General features: G+C 47.0%; 1 protein-coding gene across 3 annotated transcripts in view; it reads right to left on the bottom strand.

Moving 5' to 3' along the window:
- DEUP1 (deuterosome assembly protein 1) overlaps positions 1 to 21,500 on the bottom strand; it is a 71,760-nt gene that overhangs the window by 15,533 nt on the left and 34,727 nt on the right. For 2 of the 3 annotated variants that reach the window (XM_077341433.1, XM_077341435.1), the window contains 4 exons: positions 15,948 to 16,093; positions 11,643 to 11,748; positions 6,383 to 6,580; positions 278 to 477 (listed from right to left, as the gene is read on the bottom strand). In XM_077341433.1, coding sequence (XP_077197548.1) covers positions 278 to 477; positions 6,383 to 6,580; positions 11,643 to 11,748; positions 15,948 to 16,093 — 650 coding nt within the window. The remainder of the gene's footprint in view (positions 1 to 277; positions 478 to 6,382; positions 6,581 to 11,642; positions 11,749 to 15,947; positions 16,094 to 21,500) is intronic. The other variant, XM_077341434.1, reaches the window with a different exon arrangement.

The following is a 21,500-nucleotide window of genomic DNA, read 5'->3' as shown; positions in this document are numbered from 1 at the left end:
CTACCCAAAGGAGACTCAAAGGGGCTTATAGTCACCTTCTCTTTCCTCTCCCCACAACAGACACCCTGTGGGTGAGGCTGAGAAAGCCCTGATATCACTGCTCGGTCGGAAAAGCTTTATAAGCGCTGTGGCGAGGCCAAGGTCACCCAGCTGGTTGTATGTGGGTTAGAAGCAGGAAACCAGGTTAGAAGTCTGCTCTCCTAAGCACTACACCCAACTGAAGACGTTCGAAAGCAGAGGATACCAAAGTACAGTTATTTGCCCCTCCACCGAGTACCTCTCTTCCTTTTCTTGCATTTTAATGGCAGGGCGGTTGGCACCATTCCTTCTGACGTAGGTAGCAGGATCCACCAGGAAAGAAGCTTCGGTGTCCTCTGTCAACTGAATGAGTTCGTTGCGTAAACTTTCATCTTGGCGCGCCGGCGTACGAGCGGCATCTGAATAGGCCTTGTGTTCTTTCGCATACAAATCTATCATCTGGCGAAGGAAATCGGAAAAAAAAAAAAAGAAATGCGTTTATTTACAACGTCGCCGTAATTGAATTCATGCACTTCGGCAAAGGAAACAGGCGCAAAGCAACATTTTGCTACTTATTTACCATATGTAATCAGAGAGCATTTATAGTCAATGATAACGCCGGTGGAACGGCTTCTAGAAATAGCAAAGAAGATAAATGGGGTAGAAGGAATAATAGCCGACGTAATATGAAAACATCATCTTACAAATGCTCAATGAACCCTGCATTCAAGGCAGCGGCTGCTTCTTGGCAGGGATTTTTTTTTTTTAATCATTCAGTGCATTTGAATTTTCTTGCCTTGGAAGGCTTAAAGAGGCATAAAAGAAATCCTTTGCCGCCAGACTTGTAAATATTTTCATTACGGTACTCCCTCAAGTTCCTTTTTTTTTTTTTGCCAAAGGGAAATGTAGAAAAATGCTGAAATCATTACTACATTCTTCTTTCAAAAATCTGTCTCTGTAGAATTACAGTGTACTCATGCTGAAGACAGAATGTCTTTTTTTTTTTGGGGGGGGGAAGGAAGGAAATTCCTAGCTCTAATTTTAAAAAGAAAAGTGACCGTTGCCCTTAAGCAAATGGGGGACAACCCAGTCAAAAGCCTATTGGTTCAGATGGGACAGGATTAAGCACAGGCTTTTTTTTCTCCCGGTGAAAAGAGTTAGACATAGAAGAAGAAGAGTTGGTTCTTATATGCTACTTTTCTCTACCCGAAGGAGCCTCAAAGCGGCTTACAGTCGCCTTCCCATTCCTCTCCCCACAACAGACACCCTGTGAGGGAGGTGAGGCTGACAGAGCCCTGATATTAGTGAAGAAGAAGAAGTATTAGTTCTTATATGCCGCTTTTCTCTACCCGAAGGAGTCTCAAAGCGGCTTATATTTACTTTCCCTTTCTTCTCCCCACAACGGACACCCTGTGAGGTGGGTGAGGCTGAGAGAGCCCTGATATTACTGAAGAAGAAGAAGAATTAGTTCTTATATGCGGCTTTTCTCTACCCAAAGGAGTCTCAAAGCGGCTTACAGTCGCCTTCCCTTTCCTCTCCCCACAACAGACACCCTGTGAGGGAGGGAAGGCTGAGAGAGCCCAGATATTACTGAAGAAGAAGAAGAAGAGTTGGTTCTTATATGCCGCTTTTCTCTTAACCATTACATTATGTTGGCTCTTGACTGTGGCAGGAAGAAACTCATTAGAAGAATCACAGCAAATAACATCTCCTGTGTGAATTTAGGGACTGAAATCCAGCTCTAATGCCGCTTTCCAAAACAGAAGGCGAAAAAAATCGACGGCCAAAGGTGGACGATCTTTTGTAAAATAATGTTTTACAAATCATGTTTACAGACTCTTGTATCTGTTTTATAATCTTAGCCAGCCGTCCTGTGCCCAGTTATGGGCACCAAGTTTCCCGGATGATCGATTGTATAAGTGAACATGACTGGGAACGGGGCACATGCGAAATGTTCTTGCAGGAGCTAACGAGGAGCCTCATTACGCAAGAGGTGTAAGGAGGCCTGTCATTTCAACAGAGGAAGCAGGCCCACAAGCGTTAAGGGACAATTGCACGAATACGCTCTTTCCCTTTATTAAATGTCCACTGGAGCTACCATGCTGGACTGCTAATGTCCAGATCACAAGTGAAAAGCTTAGCAGTCCACTAAGGAAAGGAAGATGTCGTGTTCTATTAGATTTTTAAAAAAAGGACTCCCCCCCCCATGAAAATATGGATGCCTGCAACCACCCCGTATTGAGTCTGCCATGAAAACGCTGGAGGGCGTCACCCCAAGGGTCAGACATGACTTGGTGCTTGCACAGGGGATACCTTTACCTTTACCTTTTTTGATCACCTTGGACTGAAAGGTGACATACCAGAACAAAGCATCCCACAAGCACAGCAGAGTGGATGTTGGCAATAGTGTTTTCACAAAGGGATTTTTAAGAAACTCTTTCCTGTACCTTTCCCCTGGCTTCTCTTCTACAGGAATGCATTCTCCTGTGTCACTTATCATGTAGGATAGAAGGCCGAGTTATTTTGTCCCCTCTTTTGTTGTTCACTGAAGCCTGGAATCAGCATCGTAGAAACACTGGCCTCCCTGCCTAAGAATCCTGCTCACAAAATACTGATTCACCTAATATAAACTAACCCCCCCTCGGTAAGGCTTTTAATAACCGAATGTAAATGTATACATTTGTTTTAACTATGTAAATTATGCTATTTGTATGTTTCATTTTGTTGTTACCTTCCCTGAGCCAATTTATAAATGTAAAGTTTATTATTATTATTGTTGTTGTTGTTGTTTTTATACCCCACTTTTCACTACCTGAAGGAGTCTCAAAGTGGCTTAGTCGCCTTCCCTTCCTCTCCCTACAACGGATACCCTATGAGGGAGGTGAGGCTGAGACAGCTCTGATAGGACTTCTCTGTGAGAACAGCTTTAACAGGACTGTAACTAGCTCAAGGCCACCCAGCTGGCTGTAAATGGAGGAGTGGGGAATCAAACTTGGCTCTCCAGATTAGAGGCTGCTGTTTTTAGCCACTAAACCAATTATTATAATTTATTATATGTCAATAAAAGCTGTAGTATTATTATTGTTGTTTGTTACATAGAGAGGCTCTCAAAGTTTCCCAAAGACGGGATAAAAAATAGGGACCGGATTTACTGATGCATTTATCACCTAATGCAATGAAACGTCTAACGTAATAGCTATGCAGGCAGAGTTGAAAAAAATAAACTGAGACCAGCTCTTTCACAGTGCATTGTTATCACTCAATTCCTGGACCTGATTTGATCCTGTTGACTTTACATCTGAAGCGTCCATCCTAAATGATTCGGCCAATGGGTGCAAAAGACCTTGCTTTTTGGAAATCTTTAAACAGAGGCTAGATAGCCATCTGACAAAGAGGCTGATTCTGTGAAGGTAGGTTACAGTAGATGAGCGATTGGGATGTGAGTGTCCTGCATAGTGCAGGGGGTTGGACTAGATGACCCATGAGGTCCCTTCCAACTCTATGATTCTGTAAATCTATGATTCTATGATTCTTTGTTCACTCCAGGAGTGGGAGAGCTGTGCGAGTTATCCTAGCCATTACAAAAAAAAATAAAAAGTTTTCAGGTAAAATTTTGTTTTGCAGATTCTTGCACTTTATCTGATCAGCTGTGCTTTTATCCAGCAACGTGTTTCGAAACACAAATGTGTACGCGTTGCCCAAAGCTTTATCAACACCTATGAAGGATTATAGATCATATGCCGAGCCGGCCTCTCTTCTTCAAGAGGACAGATCAGTATGGGCTAAAGCACTCTCTTCCACTTCTAGGATAATAAAACCCAAAAAGTAATGATGTGACTGTTTGAACGGTGGAAACATAAAAACAAAGTATTATTGGTGTGAAGGGCTGAATTGGGGAAGAAAACCACAACAAAACAAGCTGTCAGCCCTAGAATTTGAGATTTGGGGCAGAGGGCCAAGAGCGAAGGTGATCAGAGATTTCCTGCGTATCTGTAACTGGAGGCCTTGTTAGACTTGTCGAAATAGAAATGAGAATGGGATTGTTTTATTCTCTGGAACACTGGTGAGTGCCGGGCCGCGGCTCCCTCTTCCCGCCCCCCCTGCAGTGAGAAGCTCGCCAGGCCGCGAGGAAATCAGCTGCCGAAGCAGCCAATTAGCTTGCAGTCCGGCAAGCTTCTTGCTGCAGGAGGAGGGGGAAGAGAAGCTTGCTGGGCCACAAGCTAATAGTCTGATTCGGCGGCCCATTTGCTGGCGGCCTGGAGGGGCGGAGAGAGGGAGCTGCGGTCGGCGGCATGCCGGCGGTGCAAACGCGCACGCGCGGACTCCCATGCATGCGCGTTTGTGCCCCCACTGGATGCAAACTGGGCTGCCGCGCCTGCGCAGGGCCCCGGACTGCCCTCTCCCCTTACTCAGCAGCAGTGGTCCGTGGCAGCCGGAAGGTTGCGGACCGCTGCTCTGGAGTACACAATTCTAACCAACCAACTCCTTGTGTCAAAATCAAGCTCTTTGTCGGTATATCTCAAAGTTTCTAAAGAGCTGTAAATCATTCGGCGTAAAATGATAAAGCGGAAAGGATTTACACGATATCTTCCATCTCAGAAGCTTGAAGCTTCTCATCAGGGAAGGTCCCAGTATCAGGAGATAGGGAAAGCAACGGATGCACAGACGAGACTTTCCCCTCCTTCTTTTGTTGTTTGCTGTTGCCGTCCAAGCACTATAGGACCTATATAAGCATTAATTGTGATCTGAAGCAAATTTACGCCCTGAGAGCCATGGTCTTAGCAGGGTGTAACTCTGCTCCTGAAACCCAAATACTTTGGCCACCTCATGAGAAGGAAGGACTCCCTGCAGAAGAGCCTAATTCTGGGAGCGATGGAGGGCAAAAGAAGGGGATGACAGAGAATGAGGTGGCTGGATTGAGACACGGAAGCAGTCGGTGTGAGCTTAAATGGACTCTGGGGAATAGTAGAGGACAGGAAGGCCTAGAGGATCATTGTCCACATTCTAATCCTTACTCCTGCACGAATCTCATTGAGTGACTTGAGCTGGTGAGAGTCTCTCCTCCTAACCAAACCTTGCGGGGCTGTTGGGAGGATCAAGTGAAGAAGTGGGGAATGACATATGCGTCCTGAGGGCCTAGTCACCTTTTACAAAGTCCTCATGCCCTCCATGTGTTTTTCATGGGTCCTACTAACAGAATAATCTGGCAGTTCAGAACATGATTCTCAGGTGAGCATGGTTCCAAGCCAGGTGCGCAGAGCAGGGGATGAAGGCTTCCCAGTTCCCTTTTCCAGACCCAAAACAGCCCTGGGGAATCACCATTTGCTCAGGAATCCATGAACTACAATTCCCATGGGGAATCGCCACTTGCTCAGCCCTGGGGAATCACCACTTGCTCAGGAACCCATGGACTACAAATCCCATGAGCCTCTGCTGGCAGGGTCTCGTGGGAATTGTAGTCTATGGACATCTGGAGAACAACAGTTTGGCCGCCCCTGGCATAAACTGATTCTCCTCACAGTCTTAATCCTCACAGTCATGTCCTCATGACTGTAGACAGGACCGGAGGCGGACCCGTGAAGGACAACAAGGGCTTTGAGCTTCTTAGAAGAAAGGTGGAACGGAGACCATCTGACAGACGCATAAATAATTCCGTGTGTGTGCCAGTTTTTGCATGTGTCATCCCCACCCGGGTGGTTGCATCCTTTATACATTCACCCCTACAGCCAGAGGTCAGTTACACCACACGGACACAGCCCCGCCCCCTCCCGTGCCGGGGCCCTTATTATGCACGTGAAGGCCTCTCAAGCATGCTGCCGCAGAATATCAGCACTACAGGTGAGCCATCCCGTGTTTCACGGCTGCCCTCTGTACGAAAATGCCTCCTGCGTGGAAAACCGCCCATGCCGAGAAGAAAGGATTCCGTTTTCTCCTTGAGGTATTCTTTGAATAGCGTTTCTTTTACAAAGGGGAGGGGAGGGCTAAAAACTGAGGGGAATTTTCGGTATTCGATTTGAGCTGCTCCCATTCAGGAAGGCCTGTATGGTTTATTAAGGTTTCCGGGCCCTGTGGCCAAAGACTTTTACCTTGCCTGCAACGCTCATTAGGAGCCGACTCGTAGTTAGGGGGAAATGCAGACGGGCATTCGGGAAAGCTGTTTACAGCCTGGAATAATGTGAAGTCTGGATTATTTGCTCCTGTATGAGGCGGTAATGCTAGCAGAAGACCGAGCGGCCTTATTCTCCGCCTCGACTGGTTGGTTTCCCCTCGTGTTTTGTGACATAACCGTGTTCTTGGCCCTCAACAGGCGCTAACCTCCATGGCGAACAACTGACCGGTGCCGATTTTTATTCCGTTTGCATACCTGTTGTTTTCCTAACATTTTCTCTTTTATCTCTAATTTCATTTGTAACTGCCTTTCCAGAAGAGCAGCTTTCTCCGTGATAGTTGCTATAGTGATCTCTTTTTGATGAAGCTCTTCTGTCAGGTCAGAGATTTCTGTCCTCATTCTTTCCACCTCAGAGCGATGGGACTGCGCTTCCTGATAAAGAAGGTCCCTTATCTGCAGCAAACATGGCCCAAAAAGAGAGAGAGAGAGAGAATGGGAGGCGGTTTCAGATTGTATCGTTTCTCACCTACCCCCTGACTTTTGAGCCTCTTTGGTTCCAACAGGCCGATCCTTCCGGTCATATTAGCGAGAACCAGGAGATTTCAGAATGTCTTATGATTCAGAATAACTGACTGCAACTTTTTTACTGGGGCAACTTTTTTACTGTTGAGAAACCCCTGGAACATTCTTCGAGCTTCGAGAAAGTCCAGAATATGGTTGGGAAGCAGAGCTGTGGACACACCCACCTGAGGCCCCTCCCCTTTTCACCCCTTCCAGGCCCATCATTGGCCATTTGGGGAATGGGGGGGTGTCAACGTGACCATATATGATCACATCACCCAATAAACGTTTTACAAATATAAAAAGTATATATTAAAAATAATTAACTCCCGTCTACTTAGGAAACCATAAGGTTTCATGCAACCCTGGTTGAGAAATCCTTCTTTAACCCCTCTGTCATTCCATTTGGTGCTGCACAGCAATGGATTTTGGAGGAGGGGGAATAAAATTGCCCACCAACTTCTAATATTTTACACTAAAATTAATAGTTGGGATAAAAAGTGATTTGAGGGGTTAGAAATCCACCTTCAGGCTATGTGTTATTAGCTTTCTCATCTTCATTGTGATTAGACACCACATTTGTGGGTCACAGACAAGTTTATTGGGGGGTTTGTAAAACACTGTTATTAGTACTCAGAAAACAAAACAAAAAAAGACATATATTAAGAGAGTGGTACCCAGGCCAAAAAGAGCCACACTCACTTCCATCCCTGGCATGAGGCTTGCAGCATTTCCATTCCTCCAGCAGAAACTCCTTCACGGTGGGAACCACCTGCCAACCACAAGCCTTTCATGGCAAGGGCTGGGTCCTCTCCCCTAAGACATGTGGCGGGTGCCACTTTGGGGAATGGTGCTCAGAAGAGCCTCAGAGGCACATGTTGGAGGGTCACAGTTGGCTCCTGAGTGGCTGAGAATCGCTGCGCCAAGAGCCTATGGCTCCAGCAAAGGCTTCATACAAGACCCAGGGGATGAGCTGCCCCAATTGACTGCATCTTGCATGATGATACTGGCGGGACCATGTGGATACTGCACCTTCTCATTTGGGGGAAAGAACAAATCCCACACGTTCCTAGGTAGACTTACACCTTTCTGAGTTAAAAGGGTGTAACTGTTGATGAGGAATGAATTATTACATATGCTCCTCTGCTCCTTCCAGCCTCTTCTCTCGTTTTTCTTATAGCCAGGAACAAAAGGGTGACCTTGCAAGGTATTGGGATGTAGGGGTTTTCCTGACATGAAAACTATTTCAGGATGTTCATCTGTCCCTGCAGTGATGAGACCGGAGGAAAAAGCAATGGGGCTTTCTCCTGATCTCCTGCCAGAAGAACTTGAAACTGTAGGATTTCTCTGTGGGCATATGTGAGTAATCTCCCAAGATTTCTGCTATCCTAGCCTTGTTAGGTTGTTTATTAACTCTCTTTGTATCCTATTGATTGTACCTCCAGAGTCTCCGTAAGAAAGGTACGCTAAAAATAACAGGGAAAACCCCCTCCCCACAAATTAAATAAAATGAGGTTTGGCCAGCATGTGATGCCTGAGACATTATTTTGGCAACGGGAACAATCCGAAATAACTTTCGGAAGCCTGCTGAAAGGGAAAACGGCACCAAAATAAATGCAGCATTTGCTCCTGGAATCATTTAATGGGTTGTTCTCTGGCCCTGGACATAGCCTTGAAGGTCATGTTCTGTTCTCTCCCGGCATTACAAGGAAGATTGGGAGTTTTCAAAATCTTTTCCCCAGTAAGAATGGGGGAGATCCCAACAAATTAATCTAGCATTTAGAACAGCATTATCCTTCTGGATGCTAACACAGAAAACAGGAATGGAACTGCCCCCTAACAGTTTTCTATTGATCTCTTCAGATATTTTTATACTTACTCACAACGTGCCCTTTCATTGTTACTGAGGTGTTGGAAATAGCACTATTGAGATGTATTATATGCATGCTTTGGGAGGCAGGGGTGGGAGAGCATTCATGCCACGTTGTGTTTGACTGTTATAATGGGCTCCACATAAATCTGCTGTTGCTCAAAGTCTCTAGTCGGGCTCATTCCGCACACGTCAGATTATGCACATTAATTATGCCTTAGATTTTCTTGTTTTGTACAGGAAAATCCAGTTGGAAAAGTACAATCAAAGTGCATAATCCAATCGCTGTGGGAGGAGCTAGGTGGAGTATGCAGATTACCCCAATTCTGCACTTACTCCATGGGTGACTAGTCAGTTACCGGACACAATTCAAGGTACTGAGGAAGAAGAGTTGGTTCTTATATCCCGTTTTTCTCTATCAGGAGTCTCAAAGTGACTTACCATCACCTTCCGTTCCTTTCCCCAAACAAGCACCCTGGGGTGGGGGCGGGGTAGGTGGAGGCTGAGAGAGCCCTGACAGAACAGCTCTATCAGTGCTGTGACTTGCCCAAGGTCACCCAGCTGGCTGCATGTGGAGGAGTGGGGAATCAAACACAGCTCACCAGATTAGAAGCTGTAACTAACTACTGCATCAACTACTATACTGCCTCTCCTGGACCGTTTATGTACTAAGAACTTCGCTGCCCCAGCTCTCGTGCAGGAGCACAAATCGAGGGCAGATGAGATGCACCAGGCCAAATGCTCCCCCATGTGGTTGCTGGAAGAGGTGGTGCAACCTGTGACGACTAAAGCTCCAGCCTGGCATGAAACCTCCAGTGCATAAACGGTCCTGCTGTGAACCATTGACACAGCTTGGCTTAACTGAGCAAAGCCCTTTAAAGGAGTGTGTGTGTATGTCAAAGAATGTCTAGTCTTGGCCAATTTATGGGGACCTTGCAGGTTCTTCTAGGCAAAAGCAATGATCGGACGTTTCCCATTGCCTGCCTCTGTGCTGCGATCTTGGACCTCCTTGGTGGTCTCCCATCCACAGCTCTAGGAATCCTGACAAAATCCCTGTAAGGCGGACTTTCTCAACCAGGGTTTCCTGAAACCCTGGGCTTTCCTGATAGCCTCCGAAGGGTTTCCCAAATGGGTAGGAGTTAATTAATTTTTTATATATTTTAAAATATATGAACATTTATGGGGTGATATTGACCATATATGGTCATGTCCACCCCCCCCCCCCAAATGGCCAATGATGGGCCTGGAAGGAATGGGAAGGAGAGGAGCCTTGGGTGGCTGTGTAGACAATTATGCATCCCAACCCTATTGGGCACGATCTTCTGGGGCTTCTTGAAGCCTGAAGAATATTTTAGGGGTTTCTCACTCTGCTTAGCTTCTGAAAACTGATAAGACTGGGCTAGCCTGGGCCATGCAGGTCAGGACCTTTCAAATATGTCTCCCTGCTAGTAGGTAAGGCAGGTAACTTGCCCAACCTTGTGTATTCTCTGTTGAGGTTCCCACCTTGCCGAACAGCTTCCTTGGGGAGGGCATCTCAGTGGTTTCTCAGTGGAACAGGCTTCCTTAGGAGGTGGTGGGTTCTCCATCTTTGGAGATTTTTAAACAGAGGCTGGATAGCCATCTGGTGGAGAGGGTGATTCTGTGAAGGCTCAAGGGGGTGGCAGGTGACAGTGGATGAGCAATGGGGTTGTGCGTGTCCTGCATAGTGTCGTGGGTAGGACTAGATGACCCAGGAGGTCCTTTCCAACTCTATGATTCTATCTCTATAATTCCGCAGACTGAGCAAAACAGAAATGATCAGAAGGGCATCTTTATAAAGGCTATCATATAATGGAACGGATTAGAAGGGTGTTTTTATAAGGACATAGCCTATTGCAAGGTTTGCTGTCTTACTTTTAACTTTTATCTTGCTTCTTTACTTGACGTTACCTACTTTAACTTTATCTTGCTTTAACCACATTCTCTTCTACCTCTGTAGTCCATCTCCTGCATGGTTTATGGTATGCTATGCCTTAGATTAGTTTGTGTGCGTACTGCTTTCTAATTCTGTAACTATAGAGCTGCTGCACTGTTTATTGGGTGGCTCATGGCGTTGGTTTTATGTTTTGCCATCTAACCGGAGGATCGTAAGAAAGGCAGGCTGTAAATAAGCAAATAATTCTGGTCCAGTCAGCCTTCCCCAGGTTTCGGTACGTTCTTTTCTAAAGCAGCTTTTCTCAGATATAGTTGAGAAAAACACAGTCCAAATGTGTGATCACACCATCCAGACAGGAAGCTGTGGGTTTCAATGGTCCGGACGGTATCTTTCTGTCCACCTCTCATGTCCTTCATTTTCTATGCTGCATACCTGAAGGGCTTCTGGATGATTGTTTCTTAAAAAGGCAATTGCTGTAATGCTATAGCGACTGCTATAATGCTATAGCAAGCTGTATTTACTTTTTAAAAAACCCTCCAAACACTCTCCAGTGGGACAGCAGGGGGAAAACACAGGGTAAAGAAAGGCTGACAGAGGAAAGATCACTGATAACTCCAGTTCGGAAACCCGTTTCCATCATGCACGCTTCTGCATTCACAGCGACCATGGACGCCAAAAGGCGAATCCTCACCACGTGGAACACAGTCTGCATTTTCATTACAATTTCATCACCCCATATTAGCAGCAGAAGAACATCTCTGGAAGATGGACTGTCTAACTGTGTCTATCAACACCTGCTGTCATTCTTGAGTAGGCCTTATTCCAGCGTTCATTGTCCATTCGTGTAAAAGCAGTTCCTGTGAACTGCGCTGCACCCTAAAATGCCTCCCAGAATCCTTTGCAACCTGCAAAGGTTCCATGGCTGATGGGTTCCCCCAAGACAGGAAGCTGGAGGATGACTCATTCAGAGCAGCTGCAGTACCTGGCAAAACAACCGGCAAGAAGATATTCCATGCACACGGTTCTCACAGAGAGCATCTTTCTCAACCTCTGGATGAGTAACGCTAACAAACTTCAAAGTGGTAGCAGAGCCTAGATCGTCTTCTGCCTTGTGTTTGTGAAAAGATTTTTCTAAAGTCAGTTTCTGAAATACTCCTAGCGGGAATTACCTGGTTCAGCTCTTTCTGTTGGTTTTCACACTGCTGTTCCAAGACGAGCATCTCGACTTTTTTGGTCTCTAGCTCCTTGATGCACTGGGCGTAAGCCGACTGAAGCCTTTTGAGAAAAAAATCATTGCACAATCAGAAGCTCTTGCAGGAGGGGAGGGGAAAAAAATCTAAATAAGGTCAACATGGCGAGACAATGCTATCTTGCTGACAGAAAGCGGGGCAGACTAAGGGCGAGATCCTATGCGAAGTCACGAGTCTAAGGCACAGAAATAGGCGGACTTGGACGGCAATCACTCTGCAGAGGACTGAACTGTAGGAATGCTGCGGAAGATTTGGGGGAGTTTTCAACAGCCCTCCTGTTGGCTTAAGGATTAATGGGGCCTGTAGTACCAGGCATTAATTTTGCCTGGTGAGGGCATAAATGTTGCAGATTAAGTGGGAGGTCTGTTTCCCCGGAGTTGCCTTTATCATTAAAAAGCACTGTGGGGTGGGCAAGAAGGCAAGATTTTGACTAGGGCTATGGCACTGGGAAAGCCCCCCCCCCCGGTTTTTCTCCCAATGACATTTCCTCCGCTGAAATCACACACACGGCTGATGATAGCAGCAGAAAGAAGAAAACCTACCAGCTACCTACTTTATTAAACCTGTCTTCCCCCCGCCAAGCAAATACTGATTTATTAAAAGAATAATAACAGATCCAATCTTCCCCCTACCCAACAAAATGGGAGGGGGTGGCTTTAGGTAGTTTACAAAGCAAGCATAATCACCCTACTCCCCCCCCCCCAAGGTACGGAGCAGAATATATTAAAAATGAAAAAGGAAGCGGTCAGCTAAAACATGAGTAGAATTCCATCTAAGAATCTAAGAAACTGTAATAAAGCATAAGAAACACAGACTGGCTTTCCTCCAACACGCTACACTAAAGATCTCCAACTTCGTGCCCGTAGGCACCCACCAACGCCTTTCTTGGTGTCCATAAAATATTTTTAGCAAGTAGGCGGAGCCTGGTGAGGCGTTTGTCCAGCAGGGCTTCTGATTCGCCACTGGAGATCCGACAAGCTGTGCATATTTTTAAATATCGCTATGGCAGCAGCTGCCATCACAGCATGAGGATTTTCACTGTATGACCGCAGGTAAGCTCCGTAAGCAAGAAAATATTTTTTCAAGGAGGTGTTCATTTTAAAAAACCTCCTGTTCAGCACTAGCTTCTGCCTGAAATGTTGAAGACTTACTGCTAGCGTTGTGCATAAACTCACTACCGGACATTGTGTGGCTGGCTCCGCCTCCTCAGGCAGCCATTTTGTGTTGGTGCCCATTGCTCTGTATCAGAATGCCAAAGGTGCCTATGGGCCAAAAAGGCTCAGGGGCCCCTGTGCTAAACAATGCTGAGTGGGAGCCTAATATCTTCTGGAGTTATTGTATGAGGACATGGCTGCCATCCACAAAAACAGCTGCTCCGGGAAGGGGCAACCATTTATACTGTGGAGATGAAGAGAGTGAAATGACAGTTCCTGTAGCACAGATGTTACTGGTCTGAATCAGGCCCCAGCACTATGATCCCAATCCAGCTGCTGCTTTGAATTATTATTATCAATTAAATTTCTATACTGCTCTCCCAATGTGGCTCAGGGTGGTATACAAAGTGAGTTTAAAATTATCAATAGCAGCATTAAGCAATAGCAGCCTCCAAATATTCGCTGCCCAGAAGTCCCCAGTCTAGGAGTCACCCAGTGTTTGTGTGTGTGTGTGTGTGTGTGTGTGTGCGGGGGGTTGTAGAGGAAGGCCACAGTTGTTATTATCACTGGACCCAATCAAAAACCTAGCGGAAGAGCTCCATCTTGCAGGCCCTGCAGAACTGTGCCAGCTCCTTCCGGAGCTCATTCCACCACGAAGGGGCCAGGACTGAAAACATCCTGGCCCTGGTTCAGGCCAACATACTTCCTTGGGGCCAGGAGCCACCAACTGGTTGGAATTTGCAGAGCGGAATGCTCTTCAGGGGACATAGGCTGACTGGCAGTCCTTCAGGCAAAGCTTAAGTTAAAGAAATGCCTTGAGATAGCTCTGAAACACCTCATCCAAAAATTAAAGATAATTTGAAATTCCAATCCGGGATATTTCTTAATATGCCAGGGGTACTTTCAGGAAGTGGCCGTGTTGAATTGCAATGGCAGAGCTAGAGTCGAATACAGTAGCATCTTCAGGAGAAATAGATTTTGGAAGTTATAAGTTTGGGTGCTCAAAGCTTATATTCCCCCCCCCCCCCAAATATCATTGGTCTCTGAATTTAGCTATACCAGATAATCATGCACCAAATCAGAGCCACATTGGTGGGTGGAATCACAGGGGCTTTACGTACCGGGATCTTTGTAGCAAATTGGTCACTGAATGAAAAATCGCCATTTAAAATAGTGGAATTCGTCGTTATGCATACCTGCCTTTGTAGTGGAATCCAGTTGCGTTTTGTAGCGTTTCCCACAGGCTTCCGGTCTCGGCAGAAATCGCTAGAAAGGAAGCGCTATTGCCGAGCTCGTCCCGCCCCTGGCCGTCAAGCAGCCAATGGGCAGCCGTTAGCATGCTCCCAAACAGCCCCTTTCCCTTTAAGAAAGGTTAAAAAAAAAAAAACAGACCCATTGCAACGAATCTGTGTTAATTCGTTGCAACGGAGAGACCCATCCAGCTGCCTGGTGTGTTTGAGCTGTCGTTTGATCGTTGCCACGCTCCCTCCGAGTGAAAAAAAAAAATCCCCCCCCTCTCACGGGCCCGATTTTCGGCTGAATGAATGTATAAAAAATAAAGGGAAAATACATCAGCAAACGGGCTTCTCTGTTCTTTGTGCTTAGTGACTGAAGGGGAGGGACTGAAGCCGGGGAAGCCTCTAAACTGAATGAGGCTCGCTGGTGCGTTTATCCCCGCTCGCTCGGAGAAAAAAAAATGGCGATCGCTTCGCCGGAAGATCAGAGAAGAGAGCCAGGGGGAGGGACTTTGTAGAAACCGCAACAATGTTAACGCACAGGTCTTTTTTGCTAGTGTTGCAGATTGGTTGCAGGAGTGTATCGCTTTCCGGAGGGTGAATCCACTTTTGGGGATTTCCCTGAAAGCGCTACAAGGAAGCGCTTTTTGCAGATTGGTTTCAGGTGTGTGGCAGATTGTCGACGACGTTGTGCATAACAGCAAATCAGTAGCGTTTTCAATTGGCAACCATTGTGCTATTTTGAAGGCGTGCAAAAAGCCCCACAGTATTTACAAGAGATGGTTTTGTATATGAACCATAGGAACACTTTCAACTAGAGATGTTGTTGTTGTTAGGTGCGAAGTCGTGTCCGACCCATCGCGACCCCATGGACAATGGTCCTCCAGGCCTTCCTGTCCTCTACCATTCCCCGGAGTCCATTTAAGTTTGCACCGACTGCTTCAATGACTCCATCCAGCCACCTCATTCTCTGTCATCCCCTTCTTCTTTTTCCCTTGATCGCTCCCAGCATTAGGCTCTTCTCCAGGGAGTCCTTCCTTCTCATGAGGTGGCCAAAGTAGAGATACCAGGGACTAAACCAGGGACTCAACTAGAGATACCAGGGAGGGGGTAATAAACCTGTCTCCTTCAACGAGAGCATAAATTTTACAGATTACGTGGGAGAAATCTCCGTGGAAAGGGAAATCTCCCTGAAATAAATGGGGCTTAAGTGCAAAGATAGACTGGCATACACATTCTTTCGGATGGCGCTCCATATCTAGGTCCATTCTGCACGACTTTAATGTAGTAGAAGGCACAACACAGCCCCGTTTGCAAGTTCCCTTTATTTTCGGCCGAAAATCGCGCCCGTGCGGGGGGGGATTTTTTTTTTCACTCAGGGGAGCGTGGTAACGATGACTCGCCAGCTCACACGCCAGCTAGATGGGTCTCTACGTTAGGAGGAATCAAGGCATATTCGTTGCAACGTGTGTTTTTTTTAAAAAAAACCTTTACTTAAAGGGAAAGGGGCTTTTCGGGAGCAGGATAACAACCGCCCATTGGCTGTTCGTTTGATTTGACGGCCAGGGGCGGGACCAAGCACAGAAAAAATCGCTTCCTTTCTAGCGATTTTTGCGAGAGCGGAAACCTGTGGGGAACGAATGAAACGCTACTGGATTCCACTACAAAGGCAGGTATGCGTAACGCCGAGATTGCACTTTTTAAAATAGCGTTTCCGCTTTGTGGAACCAATTGGCAACATTGGTCCTTGTGCGGAAACACCCCTAGAATTTGCCGGAAAAAGGTAATTAGATTGCCCCACTCTCAAACTGCAGACCCGTGTTTCCAATACGTACTTCACTTGATTGTCTTCCTTATTTTTATACTTTTCCACGGTGGCGACTTCTTTCCGCAACTGCTGGCATTCCAGTTCTACCATGGACAAGAGGTCCTCGCGGGACTGCAGTTGGCTTTTCACCTCGGCCAGCCTGGCGTCGATGTTCTAAATAAAGCCAGACAGGGCATTCAAAATGGTTCGCTCAAGCGGAGGTTTGAAGGTTCGTGGCGCTCTCGCATTAAAGGTCCTGACGTTTCGTAGAAATGCAAGGTGCTTCTTTTTACTTGGAGAGCAGCTTTAGATTCGATTGTGTTCTTCACCTCCTCTGAGAACTTCCCTAAAATTTCCACTTGCAGAAAACCTTCTAACAAATAAAAACCTGGGAGGACATTTTGGCCGTCTCTGGAAGCCTAACGTTAAAATGGAGATTGAGCCACAGAGACCTTCTGCGAACTGCTGAACTCAAGGATCGCTTGGGATCGATTCAACTGGAGGGAGTCTGTAATATGCACAGGACAGGCTTTAAACCCTTTTTATGTCCCCGCAGGTGATAGTGGGATGGGTTCAGTTGTGGGCACCCCAATTGAAGAGACAAACTGGAATGTGTCCAGAGGAGGACAACAAAGATGGTGAGGGGTTTGGAGATCAAGACGTATGGAGAAAGGTTGGGGGAGCTTGGTCTGTTTAGCCTGGAGAGGAGACAACTGAGAGGGGATTTTACTGAGGCCCGGGGGGGGGGGGTAGTCTTTTGCTGAGGGATGTCGCTGCCGTCTGAGCCCCTGCTCCACTTGCTTTCCCACCAGCGCCCCTGACTTCCCACCGCCCGCTGGGGGGCACTGCCAGCAGCAGCTGTGCAGTGCCACACCGAGGGGGAGCCCCAGCCATGGCGGCCGCCGGAGAGCACCAAAGGTGAGCCCGTAGCAGAGTGGTAGGGCAGCCCCCAAGGCAGCAGCCCGGGAAGAGGACAAGGAGGAGCCACAGACCGGTCCCAGTCCCTGGACCGGGAGTTAGGGACCACCGATATAGAGGATGGAGCAGAGTTGTTCTCTCTTGCCTAGGTGGGACAGACCAGAACCAATGAGATGAAATTAATTCAAAATAAATTCCGTCTAAACATCAGGAAGACGTTCCAGACAGTCAGAGCGGTTTCTAAGTGGAACAGGCTTCTTTGGGAGGTGGTGGGTTCTCCATCTTTGGAAATTTTTAAACTGAGGCTAGATAGCCATCTGATGGAGAGGCTGATTCTGTGAAGGCAAAGGGGTGGCAGATTACAGTAGATGAGCGATTGGGATGTGAGTGTCCTGCATAGTGCAGAGGGTTGGACTAGATGACCCATGAAGTCACTTCAAATGCTATGATTCTATGAGTCTATGATTCTATATGGAGTTTCCGCCACTTTTGGACATCTTGTGTATTGACCGTTGTGTATTTTATTGAGTAGATTTTTTGGGTTGTTTTATTGGGGTTTTTATGCATGTTTTAACCTGCCACGAGCCTTATTGGGAGTGGTGGGCTAGAAATCAAATTAATAATAATAATAATAATAATAATAATAATAATAATAATAATAATAATAATAATAATAATAATAATAATAATAATAATAATAAACCAGCCAAGCTCATGGCCACTGTGCAGGATCAGATTAGAGAATGACAAAGAGAAAACCACCTGCATTTGCATGGAAAGGCAAAAAAATAGCATTAATGTGCAGCTGCGCTAGAGCATTGGCAAAAATACCCCCTCCATTTTTTTAAAATTTAGTGACAGGAGACTAAAGAAGCTCTTCAGAACTTCTGCCAGACGATTCCTCCCCCATGTAAATTGCAGCCCTGTGCAAAGTGGGGTGGAGTTGCAGTTGACTTTGAACATGTGCAGATGACTTTGAACATGTGCAGTTGACTTTGAACATGTGCAGATGACTTTGAACATGGGCAGGTGACTTTGAACATGTGCACGCGCAAACACGCACAGCCAACGATCACAGCTTCCAGGGCCAGTATCAGTGGGTTCTACCATGCATTCTGTACACTGTACATGGGCCCTATATTATGAGATTGTATGACTCTTTCCCATTTCTCACAGTGGCTGATAATATGGAAAACGGGGTTCCCCCCCTCTTTGCCTGTGTTCCTTTCTGTCCCCTCTCATTCAATGAATGAATGCTAAAATGCTAGAAAAGTGTGTGCTTTTTAAAAAACTGTACCTGGAGAATAAATACACTGGAGGGAAAAGAACGGTGCACAAATTGAAGATTAAAGGCTTACCGCTTTGAAAATCTGCAGTAAAACGTGCGTGCGTTAAGGGCCAGAGACAATAACGGTGTGACGACTTCTTATGAGGTCTATCCAAGGTGTCACAAAATGGTGAGTAAAAGCTCCCTGAGTTCTCGGGACTTTTCATCAGGCAGGATTCAAAGCATAGAAGGGATTGAATCCTAGGGATAATCTCAGTCAACAGAAAACCTCTCTGCTCCCTGATCTCACCTTCTCTGCCTTGCCCCTCCTGGGCCAGCCCTGAAATGCTGCTCCCAGGGGAAGGGGGCCTTCAGGTTCAGCAGTGAGGCTTGGAAGACATCACTGTCACAATGCAACCTGCAGTCTTAGTATTTTAAAAACTCTCCAACAACCAGCTTGGTATAGTGGTTAAGGGCAGTGACCTCTCATCTGGAGATAGCCTCCAGGAATACCCTCCATGAAGACAGATACCCAGGAAAAGCCTCTGAGATCTAGCTTGACTCATCAGTGGGTGGAGAAACCGAAATAATCAAACTTAGGAGAGTAAGAAGGAAGCTCTCTTTTGTTTGGAGTCCATTAGGGGAAGACATATCTTAAATGAGGTCTGAGGCAGGAAACCATTGGCCATGCGGTCACCTGGAGAGCTGGAGCAAACTTTAAGGTAATGGAAATTTGGTAGAAATTTGCAACTTCTTAAGCTAAGGAAGCCTGTCCTGTATTTTACCAAGTATAATGAGAGAGACAGAAGGATTTGCACTTTTACTCAGTTCTTTTGGTTCCTTGCTCACTGGTACTGTGCTAAAAATATGCTTGCACATTAAAAAAATATTTTATAACTTTGGATGCTTGTAGTGGTTCTCTGTACCATATAGACCAGTGGTCCCCAACCCCCGGGCCGGGGACCGGTACTGGTCCGTAGATCAGTCGATACTGGGCCACGGTTCCTCCTCGTCCTCCTCCCTGGCTGCTGCCTCGGGGGCTGCCCTGCCACTCTGCCGCTGGCTCACCTTTGGTGCTCTCCAGCGGCCGCCATGGCTGGGGCTCCCCCTCGGCATGGCAGCTGCTGCTGGCAGCGCTCCCCCAGTGGGCAGCGGAAAGTCAGGGGCGCTGGCAGGAAAGCAAGTGGAGCAGGGGCTCAGGCGGCGACGTCCCTCACCAAAGGACTATCTCCCCGCCAGGCCTCAGTAAAATTGTCAAGCGTAGACTGGTCCCCGGTGATAAAAAGGTTGGGGACCACTGACCTTCACTATTTCCCACATGCTATTTTAAAGGGGAGCCTAAGGAAAGGGAGGCTAGCAATTGGCAAGTGGCTATTCCTCCAGGGGTGCACCCAGCATTAAATTGTCCACATAGGGGCCAAGTGCTAGGCAGCAGGAGACGCAAAGGCAAGGCTTCAAAACTGTAAAGGGAAGCTGGGAGTCCTGACCCTCTCAGCAGGCAATTCTGTATAAAAGTGGCAGGGGTTACCCGAGAGAGCCACAGAGACAAGCCTCTCTAGCAGCCGGGAAACCCTTGGAGTGGGCAGGGTGGAACAGGGTCAACAGGCCAAGCAGGCCCCTTCCATCACATTCAACATGTTTATTTTCCTCCACAGAAGAAGAACATACATGAAAGGCCTTTTATGTTGATATGTGAAGCCCATACAGTTCCATGGGAAAGATCTACAATCAGAAGACCAGCTTTCTGCCTGCCCAGGATCACAGTTCCTTTCTATAAAATCTGGATGCACTTTGCACTCAGAGTTTATCGCTCTCTTTGGATGGCTCCAATGGGCATGTGTGTGCGCGGGGGTGGGGTGCAGTGAGCTTCTGGGAGGCCGTAAACGGGGACAGAATATTCCGTTCTATTTCGGGCTCTCTTGTTTCTTCCTGCTGATCTGCTGGTTTTATATGTGTTTTGCTTTTGATGTTTCATTTTAACTTTGTCGTCAGCCGCCCCAGGCACCCTTTATGGTAACTAATAAATATTTTAAAAATTGCCTATGGGGAGGGTAGTGAGACACATCAAACCTCCTGCCTTCCATCTCTTAGGTTCATATGTTATGGAGTACGCAGATAGAGTCTGGAGGAGTCCCCAGCCTGTATAAGAGTAAGAAAGGAATTGTAGATTCGCCTCAGTTCCTGCATGAATGATGCCAGATTTGAATTGGGACCTTGGTGTGCAAGGAGAAAGCGTTTCAACCCCCCGCCGTGGGGGGAACAAGCTGTTTGGCTCACTGGAGAAACCTGCCTGTATCCTACGGCATGTTGTTAGGTGCGAAGTCGTGTCCGACCCATCGCGGCCCCATGGACAATGATCCTCCAGGCCTTCCTGTCCTCTACCATTCCCCGGAGTCCATTTAAGTTTGCACCGACTGCTTCAGTGACTCCATCCAGCCACCTCATTCTCTGCCGTCCCCTTCTTCTTTTGCTCTCAATCGCTCCCAGCATTAGGCTCTTCTCCAGGGAGTCCTTCCTTCTCATGAGGTGGCCAAAGTATTTGAGTTTCATCTTCAGGAACTGGCCTTCCAAAGAGCATTCAGGGCTGATCTCCTCTAGGACTGACCGGTTTGTTCGCCTTGCAGTCCAAGGGACTCGCAAAAGTCTTCTCCAGCACCAGAGTTCAATGAGTTGAATTCCCTAACCGGCCACAGAATGCCTTACAGACTGCTTCAAGTGGAGAAAATAGCAGGGTGGAGTTACTAAAGTCCCTCCTCCATCTGCCATTGTCCACGGACCAGTCCCTCCTCTAGCCACAGAGCAGGGGTCATTGGAAGAGTCGGCCAGTAGTGATACCTGGGAATTTCTCACATTGTGCAGGGGTGGATGACCTTTGGGGTCCCTTCCAGCTCTACATTTCTATATGCACAGAACTGGGCACTGTACACATGAGAATTGAGGCGATCCTGCAACTCGCATCCCACTGTTATATAGCGTGGGGACCACAAACACACGATCTGTGTATACTCCAATTGGTGAACCTTGGTCACTGCCTGAAATGTCTGTATATCAGCCTTTCTCAACTTTTTCACCATTGAGAAACCCTGAAACAGTCTTCTGGCTTCAAGAACCCCCAGAAGTGGTGCGATCGTGCAGGATATGGTTGGGAAGCATAGATTCCCCTCCCCTTCCTACCCCCTCCAGGCCAATCACTGGCCATTTTGGGAGGGGAGGGTGGGTTGATAGGCTGCCTAAGGAGGTGGTGAGCTCCCCCTCACTGGCAGTCTTCAAGCAAAGGTTGGATACACACTTTTCTTGGAGGCTTTAGGATGCTTAGGGCTGATCCTGCGTTGAGCAGGGGGGTGGACTAGATGGCCTGAATGGCCCCTTCCAACTCTATGATTCTGTGATTCTATG

The sequence above is a fragment of the Paroedura picta genome, chromosome 6 (assembly GCF_049243985.1).
Source record: "Paroedura picta isolate Pp20150507F chromosome 6, Ppicta_v3.0, whole genome shotgun sequence".
NCBI classification, from domain to species: Eukaryota; Metazoa; Chordata; class Lepidosauria; order Squamata; family Gekkonidae; genus Paroedura; species Paroedura picta.
This window is presented reverse-complemented; position numbering and strand designations above follow the sequence as displayed.